This window comes from Fistularia commersonii, chromosome 12 (assembly GCF_037954325.1).
Source record: "Fistularia commersonii isolate RoL2024-O1a breed Wild chromosome 12, RoL_Fcom_v1.0, whole genome shotgun sequence".
Classification (NCBI taxonomy): Eukaryota; Metazoa; Chordata; class Actinopteri; order Syngnathiformes; family Fistulariidae; genus Fistularia; species Fistularia commersonii.
In genome coordinates, this window is record NC_141295.1 from 9,275,525 (window position 1) to 9,289,951 (window position 14,427).

The window sequence follows — 14,427 nt, forward strand, 5'->3', positions numbered from 1 at the left end:
GTGGAGCTGAAAACGACATTCAGTAAACTGCCAAAAGTGGCAAAACTAAAATAACCTTTGTTTGATAGGTCATAAAATGTGTGTGTGTGTTGCTTAACACAACACATAAATACAAAGTCTATCCTCCGAGGGTTGCTTGTGGATCTTATTGTGAATTGTGTAATTATTATATAAATCAATAACTTTTTTATCAATCTCTCAACTGCTAAGGATTTTGAACTGAAGATCCATAGGTGTCTTTGTATATGTTGATCTTATTTGGCCATGAATGGTTTGGTGGGTAAATTTTGGTGTGCAATTCTTGAGTGAAATCAGGAAATGTTGGTAAGAGCCTCCCAAAATGCAAATAACTTAAAAAAAGCAGGCGGACAAACAGATTTCTTCTCCAATCATGAGATTGCAGACAACATGGAGACTAGATAATTCATTTTTCACATAATTTTCAAAATTGTAGCTTAGATCCAATTCAGGCCTGCAGCACAACGAGCAAAGCAGTTACACCTTTTATTTATTCATTTATTGTCACCATTCAGTTTCAGTAGTAAAAATGTCAAGAGACTGCAGACACTGTATTCAGGCTGTGCAATCACCTAAAGTTAAGCACATTTTGTGTTTTTATCTTTTTAAAATTAGTCCAACAGCTACAGTGAGAGCCTGTTGCATTCTAAAGACCCATAGCGTTGCACTGTAGCCATCTGCAAAATAGGAGGTTTGCATTTTATTGAATCTTTGCATTTTTATTAAAAAAAACCAAACAAAAAAACTTGTGAGTTGAGGAGGTTTAAACCTGTTTTTTTTTTCTCTATAGGATTTTCAGCATGGTGTTCATTGTCTTCACATAACTGCATAGGTGCTAAATGTACCCAGACGGACCATATCTTACATACATCTTCAGAAGAAACTGCAGTTTGACATCTATTTTGACTTTCAGACAATTTGAGAGGTCCCGTATCCCTTTAACTCTCAGAGTAACTCATATTTTTCTGAACCAATTAATATACCTTATGTATCTACATGGATTTGAGTCTCCGCTAGTTTCTAATTTGCCAGACAAGAAGGTGAATAATCGAGCCTCATTATCTCCCGGTTACTGAGTGTGATGTGAGCCGGTCTGTTATCACATTGCAACTTCCCAATCTTGCTTTTGCAGATATGCTTTTAATCGTGACGTGAGCACCCCATGTAGTTTTTCAATGTAATTGCTTTATATGACATTTTCAGCTCCTGTTAAATGACTGGGTGCTGGGGCTGACTGACAATTTGCAATTGATTTCAAGCCTAAAAATATTATATACACACACACACTCACATATCTATATATACACACACACACACACACACACACACACGCACACATATATATATATGCCTCTCCAACCTCTCCTCTTTTTTTCCAAAGAGGTGAAGTTGGAGACCTCAATGATCAGTTTACAGAGCTAGATCCTACATACTTGTCCTTCAGTGACTTTTGTGACATTTTTGCAAAGAGACAATTATAAAGGGCAAAATAATATCCATTCACCTTTACTGCCAGATATATTAATTACCATCTTATAGCAATCATATAACATTGCATTTGAGTTTACCAGACAGTAAGGCTTTTGAAAGGCACAAAGCCCAACCAGGAACCCAAAAAGGAACCTCACACCTCTTGTCTCTCCTGTCTGTTTATCTACTAGCTGTTAATGACTGAAATTGATAACTGGAGTCAGTGGAGAGAGCACGTGAATCCAAATTGTTAGTGAATAACAGAAACCAGGATAGATCTCAGTCTGATCCTTCACTTGCAGATATGATGTAAAGACCTTGAGAAGAAGAGAACTGAAGATTTCCTCTGTGTGTGTGTGTGTGTGTGTGTGTGTATATGTTTGTGTGTCTGTCTGTCTGTATACATGATGTGGACACGGACAACCAGCCATCCATGGCCTCTCATGCATGCACACACAGAAACATAAGCACTCTCTATGTCACCGACACAAACAGAAACACACATAGACATGCATACGCACACATGCGTGCGTGCGCATGCACGCACACTTTCACACAGTTGTCCCAACACTTGCACTCTGTCTCTCTCTAAGCCCTGCTCTCTGCTGCTCCTTGCTTTGCTGCTGGTGGCAAAGCTGTGATAATCCTTCGGCCAACACAAAGCTTAGACTGTTACAGACTACAATCTGAAGGAACACACACACACACACACACACACACACACACACACACACACACACACACACACACACACACACACACACACACACACACACACAAGCCTGTTTGCTTCTCGGATTTTGTTTGATAACTGCATGTGCGTGTATGTGTGTGTTGGGAACAAGGGGGCTGGGGCCATCAGCACTGTTTTGCATGTATTATTGCAGCGATGGGGAGAGGTTTGCATATGTTACAGGAGCCACAGGGGACAAAACTCTGTATGCTTTATCACTGAGAACAGCCTTACAACACCGCACAAGACCACTGGGCTCTTACATAAACAAACAGACCCTTGTGGTGTGTGTGTGTGTGTGTGTGTGTGTGTCTGTGAGTGCAATATGACAGTGTGTACATATTAGGTTAACATGGAGGGTTAATTGAACAGTTGTGAATCACTGACATGAGATGGCTACAGAAGGTGAACATCGTTTATAAAAAATAAAAAATAAAAAAAAAAAAGCGTAAATCTGAGGATAATCCTCTTACTGGCATGTGTTTTTTTTTTTTTTTTTACTTTGCAATTTCCTAAATTAAACAAATGATTCGTCTCGTTCATCAACAGGAAGGAATCAATGAGCGCCCGAGACCCTTGGAGGTGAAGGTGTGCGTTAGGGAATACGGGCTACGGAGGAGAATCTGATTCCTGGCGCCTTTGTATCTACCAATCACTCAGATCGAATGCCTGGGCCCTTGTCCTGTGCGCACTCACATTCCTATTCCCCGAGGCTCTTCCTATCTGCGCCTGTCACTCAATCAGTGGAGAAGGCAATCAGTAGGGGTCTCGATTTTCTCTCAGCGAAAGGGAGAGATAAAAAAAGTGCCCCTGGAATATAATGACAATGTGACGCTGGAATAAAAAGTCTGCATCCACTTCTGCTTTTCCGCTCTTAAACTATTTAGAAAAAACAAACAAGTCATTAAGTGCCGGACACGGTGCCCTCGGATCTGCCCTGGTTGCTTGGGGGAAATCGCCATCCCTGTGTCAAGATGTACAAAGCAACAAATATCATAACCTGAAATTCCACGAGGAGTAGTGTGACATATTCCTGATGAATATATAACAACAAATTGCTTCTACTTTATTATATTTACATGTGCATATCTTTTTAGTTAATCATACACAAAAAGTGCATGTGAACAGACAAGTGAGAAAGTGAGCATGGCTTCACATAAATCCCTGTGTTTGGGTGTGTGTGTGTGTGTGTGTGTGTGTGTGTGTGTGTCTGGCACTGTGGCTCGGCCTGAGTTTATACATAAGCGCGGAGATCCGGAGTTTCATAGGATTTGGTTATGAATGGATTATTTCATTTGAAAGAAGGTTTTCCCATACGTAGATAGCGTTCATGTGTCAACAGCCAAACAAAATAAATCCATCTGTAGCAGTGGGAGCGGGCACTTCAAACAATGGAGGCGGCCGTGATACAGATGGCATTTTGATAGCAACCGGGCCAAAGGTGGTGTGAATTCTCATCCGTCGGTATGCTTGATGTTACACCAGCGCACGTTGAATTGCAAGTGATACAGTGAGGCCGATTTAGGTCTCATAGATTGTCCAGAGTGAGGAACATCTGTAGAATGTTTCGAATCCAAAATGACCCTTGTATGTTCTCTGTAGGTGTGGGAAAACGTACACACACACATTTTAACAGCAATCTGGGCTGGGCAGGATTGGGCTGGCAGTGTGAAAGAGGTTTTAAGGACACCAACGAACTCAGAGGTAATCCAAAAGTTGAACCGCTTAAAGCTGGAAAAAAAAAGCGCCAGAATTGTCAGAAACAGAAACACAAACTTTACATTCAGGACAATTCTTGGCAAATTAAAATCTAAGGGATTACTTAATCTACATGTCCATATATTCAGTTTCATCACGTTTCAGACGCTTGTGTTCTGGGGGAAAAAAAAAACTGGTGGGCCTCGCTTTTATAGACAAATACCCACTTCATTTCCCGAAATCATGGAGAAGTCGAGTGGACATGGGAGAAGGATTTAGTCTCATACGCTGTGGTCAGAAAGTTAAACCCCGTTTCCACATCCCTTCCAATTATTCACACAACAACAAGGCTCTAGACTGTAACAAAAAATAAATAAATGAATCAAAATCACCCAGCTAAGCGGAAAGGCACAAAGAACTGCGGAGCCTGCAAGACCTCTGATAACACCGCACCTGTGTGTGTGAATGAATATGCAAGTGATTGGGCGCATTCCTATGGTTCTGATGGAGCATCCAGTGCAAGACAATGGTTGCGATCCACAAACATCTAATCCAGTGTCCGTAATGCTATGCTAGCGTTCATGTGATACAGCACACTTTATTTTTAATGAATGGGGGTGAATTATTTTTGCAACGGATTATTATTTCACCCCATTGGCTGAGGCACTATACACTGGCTGCTGAGGGCCAAGATCAAATACATCTGATTATTATATGTAAATTTGATTATGCATGCCAGTGCTCGCCCATCTGATATATTTTCACAAATAAAAATGTACAAAAATTTTGTTTTCAATGATCAATCGATACTCTCATTGTCTAAACTGTCCAGCTTGATCTTTGATTGTGTACACTCTAAGCACGGATGGCAGATCACAGATGTTAAAAATACTAAAAGAGAGCTTCAGCAGAGACTTAAATGATGTTTTTTTCAGCTCTGCACAAAAACAATGAATGTCGTTTTCTCAACATCAACTGTCGAGTTGAACACAAATGTCCCTGACCCATAATTTTAAAGTGCCTGGTGATTATCTTAATGAATCCTATTTTCTTGGTGACAATAGGAAACAAAGCAGAAAATACAAATTCAGATATTTCAAGGACTTATTAGTTCAGCTCAGAAGACTACATTCACATTTGTGTTGTGATTCTGTTGTGAGTCCACATAATAATGCAGGTCTGACGGCTATTTTGAAAAATAATGATGAATATTGTTTCATAAAGTTATGTGTTTAAAGCATCAGGCTTTGACAAATCTCTACATTATACGGTTTAAACTGTCCAAGTAGAATACGTCTATTTTCATTCAAAGGCCAAAAAAATATTTTCAATATATAGATTGATATGTAAAACTTCAAAACTCATTCTCACAACACATAAAAATCCAAATAATACTTAAAGTAAAAAAGGTGGGAAGTCTGATGGGGGGTGAAATAAACTGGTCAAAGTCAGTGTACAGGATCATCACTATTCATGTTCATATCTTGTGTCTTAAGAGACCTGCATTTTACCTTGGGTCTGATGTACTTCAAAATAAAAAAATAAAAATAAAAAGCATAATGTTACACTTTTCCTTACTGTATTCCTCAATAAATTGTTTACTTATCCATACCATTTCTTTAAACAGAAAGTTGACATGGGTCTTAAGCAGAGCTAACAGAAAAGAGAACAATCTCAAAATAGCAGGAGCGTTATACATTCAATGAACAGACTGAGGGCATAACGTTGGCGTAGAGGTTCGCACTTCCACCTCGCAGCGAGAAGGTCCCTGGATCGATTCTGCCAGGGGGTGTTATTTTTGTGTGGAGTTTGAATTGCTTTCCTCACAAAATCCAAAAACAAGCAGACGTATAAATGAGAGTGAATGGTTGTGTCTCTATATGGGATCCTGTGATCGATAAGCAACCAGTCCAGGGTGAACCCTGCTTCTCACCAAATGACCACTGGGAAAAGCTCCAGCTTTCCTGCAACCCTGAGTTTAGATTCTGAATGAATGAATGAATGTAAGAAATGGATGGATGGCAGGAATGACTCACCTTCTTCCATCTAACTTATTCTGTGTATTGTCTTCTCACACACAAACTGACTTTATCTGCTCTTTCCCAACATTCATTCTAACCTTAGCATCCTCTTACCAATATAGTCACTATCCCTCATCCAGACCATCTCAGTCTGACTTCATCTCCAAAACATCCAACATTTGCTGTCCCTCTGATGGACTCATTCCTGATTCTCCTCACTTCCAAAGAGACACCTTCACCTCAACATCTTCATCCCTGCTACCTGCAGCTCTGCTTCCTGCCTTTTCCTCAATTCCACTGTCACCACTGTCTTGTACACACAGGGAGAGTTTTGCAAAAAAGGATAACCGAGGAGAAATGCCGAACAGCTTGGCGTTCTAAAGCTCAATGTTAAATCCGTTTTACCAGCCACTGTTCAATGTTAAAATGTTTATTGACATGTGTTTCCCAGGGCTGGAATACAAGCTCTTGTTCCACAGTATAAACTGTACATGTCCCCTTTGGGGACAATAATAACTAAAGCAAGCGCAATTTTAATGGGGGTCTGGTAATCTGCCCCGTATACTAATGATGCCCAGCTTGAGCAGAGAACTGTTTAAAATCTTGTGGAAAATTAACTGTTGTCATTTGCATAATATTGATTTTGACATTTAAAAAAAAAAATGCCCAGCTTCCATAGAGCTTGAATTAGTTTATTTTCTTAACAAATCGTACTCTGCACTGCGCGTCTCTTTTACTTTCTTCACCCAAATGCTTTCCGTCTGGTTCGGAGGTTGGAAAACTGTATCCTCGTCCTCTCTGCCATCGAAGGAGAACAGAGAGAGCGAAAGCCCCTTTGAAGAAATGGCGTACACAGACGTGTGCACCGTGCAATGATGAGAAAGCAGAAACTGCCCACTGAATAGATGTGGATTTAAAGGACTTTTTTTTTCCTCGAGCGATGACTGAATCTAACCTAAAATAGGCAGGATGAAAGAAAGAAAGGGCAAAGAAGAAAAAAAGGTCACAGCTTAACAACCCATAATTTCAAGTTCTTTCAAGACTTATGGCTGTCACCTATTGTGCTTTAATTAGAAAACTGGCACAAACTGGCCCTTTTTCAAACTTGTCTCTTTTTCATGGGTTCATGTTGTAAGTTTTGCATGAATTATATTAATAATTAGAACAAAGATGTAACAAAATGGTTTTCATGCCTGTTGGTGGGATGCTGTACTATAACACAAATCCAAAATCAACAAATTTGCATGGCAAATTCCTCAACGCTTTCTTAAAAAAAGCTTTTGACAGTCTTCACAGGCATTTGCAATTCTTAGTTTTGCCATTGAGTGGCGCTCTGTCAACACAGGTTTGGCAGCTTTGGTAAGTATAGTATGTTGAATGCAGAGGGAAATAGTCATTGAAATAGTTGTCTTCATTAAAATAAAAGCATGGTTTAGGGGGAATTATATCCTATTCACACATCTCTGCAGGGGAACATGTTCCAAAATGACCCACATTTGAGCTTCGCCATTTGAGACGACATATTTAGAAAAGACTATCTTTCTTCATTGTTATTGTTATAAGCCCTTTTAAGGAGAGTCCCAGTGCTGCAGAGCAACAGCGCTGTGCAAAAGGTATTTTTAAGGAGTTGTTAAAGGAAAAAAAAAATACACAAGAAAAAATATAACCTATTGCAACTTTTCACGCAACCCTGACTTACCCCTAAATCAGATTAACAAACATAACTAAATAAGTCAGTCAAATTACTTGTTTGCATTTGGAGTTTCAAATGCATTTGGAGTTTTCAAATCTAGTGGCTTACTTTGAATGAGTTCCACTAAATTGCAAGAATCTGCTCCGGCCTTTTTAATAATTTTCAAGGTTGCTGAAAGGTTAAGTAAAATATCCACTACACTCTTTTTAACTAAGACGCATTAGGAAATGTTCATTATGTGCAAAGAGGAGGTTTAACGGGACAAAATGTGTTTAACCTTGGGCAAACAAAGACACCCATAAGAACGTTCTGCAGAAACGAGGACCCAAAAAAAAGGCGCCCCCTAAAAAAAAACACAGAAGAAACGCAGTCAGGTGAGAAGGTGGTGGTAGCAAATGGAGTTGAAGCAGAGAAGTTAAAACAGCTTCATTTCTGTCTCGAACAAAAAGGTCAAAGCATTTTTTTTTTCCTCTACAGATTCCCTTACACACACCCCTGTCCCCGGGGAAGAACTCAATACACACACTGATATCTCTGTGATGACAGAATCCACCCAATATAGGTGCACACTACCGTGGGCAGGAGTTATTGATCAATAAACACACATGTACACGTGTTACCTCTGCTAACTGAGTGCGGACCAATCAATCCTTATACACTGATATGCCTGCACCAATCAACAGCTTGGGATTTAGATACAGTCCCCCTCCAGCTCTCTTCTATCTCCACCATCTCTGGACACACAAACACCTTGACTCTTCCGTCTAATTCATACTTTTCCCCCAACACTTTTAGCACCAACCTACCTTGATCCGTCAAACCCCCCCTCTGGTTTCGTACGAATGTATTTCTGCTGTGAGCTGAACAGAAGGTGACTTTTAAAAACCACAGGGGAGGCGCCAAAACAAATTTATTTGAGACGGGTTCATGGTTTCAAAAATGCCAGAAAAAAAAACAAAAAAAAAAAAAACAGAGAGATCGGCCGGGACACTGCGCACCAACCACGGGATGGCGCTCTGGTCTTAAGGCAGACACATTATGAAGTGGAGGGAGAAATTGAGTCACTTGCGTGTGTTGCATGCATTCATGCATGCACATATTTATGCATGATCTTTACATGTATTAAACCAGCCTTTGTACAAACATCAGGTCATTCCACTTGCACCGTGACCTTTTTTTGAATCCTCTCCATCCTCTACTTTCCTGTTTCCAAATACCCCGTATCTTCAGTTTTTCTTTGCCTGTCTTTTCCCGCCTGCCTGGTATCGACAATTCTTCTGTTTTCAATATACTTCACCTGAAATCACTTTTAACACATGGCATGCAACATGACGTTGGAAAAAAATAATAAATGAACATCATCCGGCTGAGACAAAGATGACTGGTTTTAATCCAGTTATCGATTAACCATGTTTATCAATCACCGCTTTCAGTATGAGAGGACTGTCTATCAATATCGTGGTGAATTCGCTCACACAGATGAGCAACCTGATCTATCGGTAATGAAAGAAGGTCTTACCCGGTGAAAAACTTGTGAGCAGACAATCGATGTAATCTATGATGGTTCAAATGTCATAATGATGTAATTTTAAAATCAGGATTTCAAAGGGTCAAGTCGCTGAATGGGAAATGTGTGTTAAGTGTGCAATCACTCAAATGTCCCTTTTTTTAGACTTGAAATGAAAAAAGCAAGGCACCCCTCGGCGTCAGTAGAACATAACTTCTTATTGATGACGTCGGAATTTGTGTGTGTGCCGGAAATACGTTTAAGATGGAAGTAAGTCGATGGACAGGAAGGACGGGGCTGGTCCGTGGGAGGAGTGACCTCAGGCCGCGAGCAAAAGATGGAAGTAAAACCTCTCGGTTGGGGTGTGTGCATGGCTGAGTGAGTCAGAGGGGGCAACGGTAAATGATGGGAACTTCTTGTTTGATACCGAGGAAAATATGTAAATATTACTCTTGTCTTAAGAAGGACTTCAAAATGAATCAAGGCAGACATGTTGGAAAATCAGATTTTTTTTTTTTTTTTTTTTTACTGAATTTACCGCTCTATATATTTGTGGTGTGTGTGTGTCCGCACGCGTGTGTGTGTCCATGTGTGTCAGTATCTCACTTTCTCAGTAAATACCCCTGGGATTTGTGGTCTATACTGTGTGGTTTGGAGGAGTTTGTTAGTTGGGGGCCAGGTGCAGCCAGACAACACATACACTCATGGAAGATAAACGGACCAAAGCGTGCACACACAGATGCGCGTACACGCAAGGAGGTTTGCACACACACAAACACAGGCATGCACACACACACGCGCGCGCGCACGCACAAAGGATAAATGGACCCAGTAGCAGGGAGGTCTGACAGAATGCCTTTTCACACCTGGCTGAGCCCAGCGGAAGGTGACAGAGTCACATCTCCCAAAGCGAACACACACACACCTTCTCACATTGGGGAGTTCAGGGTCATAAGCAGCATCATGAATAAAATGAGGCTGTCTTAAACAGAAGGAGCCTTGTGTATGCATGTGTGTAGGTGTGCGGGGATGGAGGGGGGGATTGTTCCTGTCTATGCGGGGCCCCGAAACCCCATGCTAGTTTGGATCTGTAACGACCTTCTGTTCTCAGTGCTTAAATGGCTTAAATACTTCAATTAAACCTGGGTCACAATCCACCACCCGTTAAAGCATGCAATTTCACATGAACACCCACGCAAAGGGGGAAAAAAAAAAAAAAAAAAAAAATCCTCCCGTCTCCCTGCAAGGCCACTGGAAATTTTTTCGTGGCTGTCTTTTCCTATTGCTTGTGGGTTTTAAAGTTGAAATCTACCCCTTGAAAAAAAAATGGAATGGGGGGTGCAGGGGGGGGGGGGGGGGGGGGGGGATCATGCACAAACACATAAGCAACAATTAAAGTCGGTTCCCATTTTCTCTCCACTGGAACTTCTGTCCCGCTCCCTCCTCCTCCTGCCTCCATCTCTCCTGCCGTGCTACCCCGACACTAACGATGCTGCCTTTTCATTAGACAGCCCCTGCTAATTAATCTCCTAAGAGAAGAGTGACAGACCTCCACGAACAAACACATACACACAGTGCACGGCGAGATATATGCAAACACACACTCTTCTTTCCTCTCTCTCACTCCCTCGTCCCGCTTGGCGTTGGCAGCCCATTTCATGCTTTATCACGTCTTTTAATTGACAAACAAGCTGCTCTTTTTCTCTTAGGCTGAGGTCTATATCACACTCATGCCTAGATCCTTGTGCGCACCCACACACGCAAACATGCAGACACGCGCAGAAAATTTGTGATCTTTTCATATTTCGAGTAAATGATATACAAGCAAAAACAATAAAATGACACACCATTGATGTATGGCCTATATGTCGGTCCTGCAGTTTTCTATGTTTTGACACATGGTTCAAACAAGCACACACACACACGTCATATGGGCACTTGGGTTGAAAATGAGAGGGAGGAAGAAAAGAGCAAAGTTCCCATCACTCCTGGCATATCTTTAATATTTTTCTGTTTTTTCGTCATGGTTCATTCATTTGCTACAGGGCAAGGTCAATACCAATCACAACTGACTTATCGATTCCAGCGATCGTGACTACAATGCTAGAAATGCTTTTTTTTTTTTTTTCTTTTTAAACAGATTTTGCACTGAACCACACCTGACATGACCCGGTTTTTGACATAGCGATTACACTGTGGTAACCATAGGGATGGATTTTGAATGTAACGGGTAGATATAACGATGAGGAGCAACAAGTGCCTGGGGCGTTGTCATCCAAAGTTCCACTTTTGTTTTGATGAATGCACATTATACACACAACTGCGCAGACTCCCCACTGCAGCAGATTCATTTTACGTCTTATTCTTGGGCTTTCTAAAAACCTCTGTCATTCATTGCTACAAGTTAAAACAAAACAAAACACATAGCTAATCCCAAAAGACCTTTGTTATCACACCTTTACTGTGCAAGATGTGATATTTATGGCGAAAACCCTTTCGGATGAGTGATGCCATCTATAACACAGGGTTGTTCTGTTGGTTTTGCCCCCCCCCCTCCTTCTCATAATCCCCGCCTCCCATGTACCCAAATTATAATTGGAAGACTATAATATCAAGGGAAACGCATGCAAATTTGACACAGGCAATGTCAATAACGTATAATATATTGTGAATAATTATCTTCAAATGTGTTTAAAGTTGCATTAATTGATCTGTAATAGTTTTTTTCTTCATTTATTAAATGACGACAAACGATCTGCAGTGAATCACTTCTTCCTGCAGCTTTAATCAGATTTAAAGTTGAGGATGGTTTGTTTGTTTGAAAAACAACATACAAAATCTGCTCGGAAAACAGCTGCCAGACAACTTGGGGAACATTGCGAATGAGGATGTTGGTAGGCAGGATATTTAAAAAAAAAAAAACCAAAATGAAGACAAATTAGAGTAAATGTTTGATGAGAGAAACAACACCAACTCATAATGAGTATTCAAGAGAGAACCTGCTGGATAAAAAGGAGCGATTTGAACCAGTGGTGTGCCGTTGTTACTGCCTCCCAATATCCAACAACCAGTTCCTAAACATGTGAATTTGTGCAAATTTCACACACATAACACACCATAACATACCATTACATTAGAATGCAAACAATTTTATCATTGCGATATTCAGATACTTTGGAATCCAAAGGAGTGTATCGTTTTCCTGTTTTCATGTTTTCCACTTGTGTCTACAGTATTGAGTATACTGTTGGATTAAAATGTACACTTAAAGTTATCATGTCAATAAGAAAACTATAAATAGTACATGCACCATATACGATTTCTGAGATCACTATCATATCCTGTGTCTCAAACACCTTACAACTCTATTGGTTTCTGCAGGTTTGTCCGTATCCGTATAGAACTGGGCAAAGATTACGCTTTATTTTTCCGAGCAAGACAGGGAAGTTTGTTGTCACTGGGCTCATGATACTGAAATGAAGAACCCATGAAAGCGTGGATTGCAAAGCCCGAGGAAGATCTGTGCGTGCCGAAATTCTTCCGTCTGCTAAAATTACACAAAAAATGGATGATCATGAAACATGGTGAAGGCGCACGACGTGGCCGGGTAATGATATACATCATGAAACGGTGGGCCACAGTAAATATTTCCTAGTACCACTTTAACTCCATCATCATGTGTGTCAGGCAATGCTTGTGATTTTATGAAACATGACATATTAAATGCGCTTAAAATGTGTATTGCGAAAAAAAAAAAAAAAAAAAAAAGAATTAGTCTCAACACTTGTATGACAGCAGTCCCAATAAAAATGGTAAGAAACAGCCACTAACAGTTTTTTTCGCTGAAAATATGAAGAGCCCAGCTTTAATTTGTAGTGAATAACTTAAAAGATGATGTTTGGATCCAAACTGCATTGACTGAAATGTTGACCATCCGAGGTTTGGCACATTTTTTTAAAAAATTGTTCACTGTCAGCTTTTGGGGTTGGATGTTTTTTTCAGCGGATTTTAACATTCATTTGTATTTCATGAAATGTTACTCACCGTGAGATGGTACTGCCTCCAGATCTCCGGACAAGCCTGAAAAAGAAAAAAAAAAAAACAACAATAAGACACTTAAGTCAGCACATAGCCTTGGCTGCTTTGTGGGGAAAAAAAATCTCTGGTGACTGTGAGGCATCTCACAGACGCACATCTTTACAAAACTGAAGCTGTGCAAAAAAAAAAAAAAAAAAAAAAATGCTGTGGAAATTAACATATGAATACTTTTAGGATTTATATGTTATAAGTGTGGGGTTTAAACAGCGGGGGAACAGAAAATTTGTGCAGAAAGGGTCGGAAAGAAAAACAAACTTATTTGCAGGTCTTTGCGAGACCTCTTTGCAAGTTTCAGGGTATTGTGTACACAGAAACTGGCCTGTGGATTTCCGAGAACAGGTTTCTTGTCTTGAGATTCTCAGAATGTAATTAGGTTGTAGTGCAAGAGCACCTCGAGGAAAAACTTCAGCCAGCTCTATTGAATTTTTAAAACACGGCAGACATCTGTACAGCAGATAGCTTCAACAAAAAAAAAAAAAATAGAAAAATAAATCGGTAACTCCTAGTACATTTTTCTATTTTTGGGATAACCAGCCCCCATAATAATATCCCCTCGCCGCCACGTGTCTCCCCGCAGTAAGTAACTTAAAACAGTCAGTAAATAAGATGGTCAGTGGTTTGTCTTGGGGATATGAAAGCATTATCTATGGGGCTTTTCCACGCAGTTCCTTAAGCATTCCAACATCCTTTCTCAACAGCCACCACTTCCCACAGGGACATTAAACATGCCACAGTCGCCGCGGGCAACAAGATTTATCTACTTACACACCTACTGAGTGAGAGACACACTGGAGGAATGAGCAGAAAGAAAAAGAAGATATAAAGCAGGTTAAGAGGGTTACGTATTCTGTTTTTTTTTCCTTAGGCATCTTTGGCTAGAATTTTTCTCTTTCTTTCTTTCTTTTTTTTTTTTTTAATCAGCCAGGACTTTCAAAGAAGTATGTAATCAAAAAAAAAAGCTTCTTTTTGCTTAACCTGGTGTGTCAAGATTTGAATACAGGAATGGATAAAAATGAATTTCGACAGCTGCGTCTTCCTCTACGTTTCATCTAGCTTACTTCTTTCAAAAAAAAAAAAAAAAAAAAAAAAAAAGAAGAAAAAAAAAAAGAAAACAACTCCACCCCACCCCCCATTTTTTTCTCTCCCTCCAGACCGCCGGGGTAGTGTGTTGTTGTCGAGGGCGACAGGC

The 14,427-nt window shown here is 40.2% G+C and overlaps 1 protein-coding gene across 3 annotated transcripts in view; it reads right to left on the minus strand.

The window, feature by feature from the left end:
• zcchc7 (zinc finger, CCHC domain containing 7) overlaps positions 1-14,427 on the minus strand; it is a 55,659-nt gene that overhangs the window by 8,273 nt on the left and 32,959 nt on the right. For all 3 annotated transcript variants that reach the window (XM_086156889.1, XM_086156891.1, XM_086156890.1), the window contains exon 7: positions 13,185-13,220. In XM_086156889.1, coding sequence (XP_086013015.1) covers positions 13,185-13,220 — 36 coding nt within the window. The remainder of the gene's footprint in view (positions 1-13,184; positions 13,221-14,427) is intronic.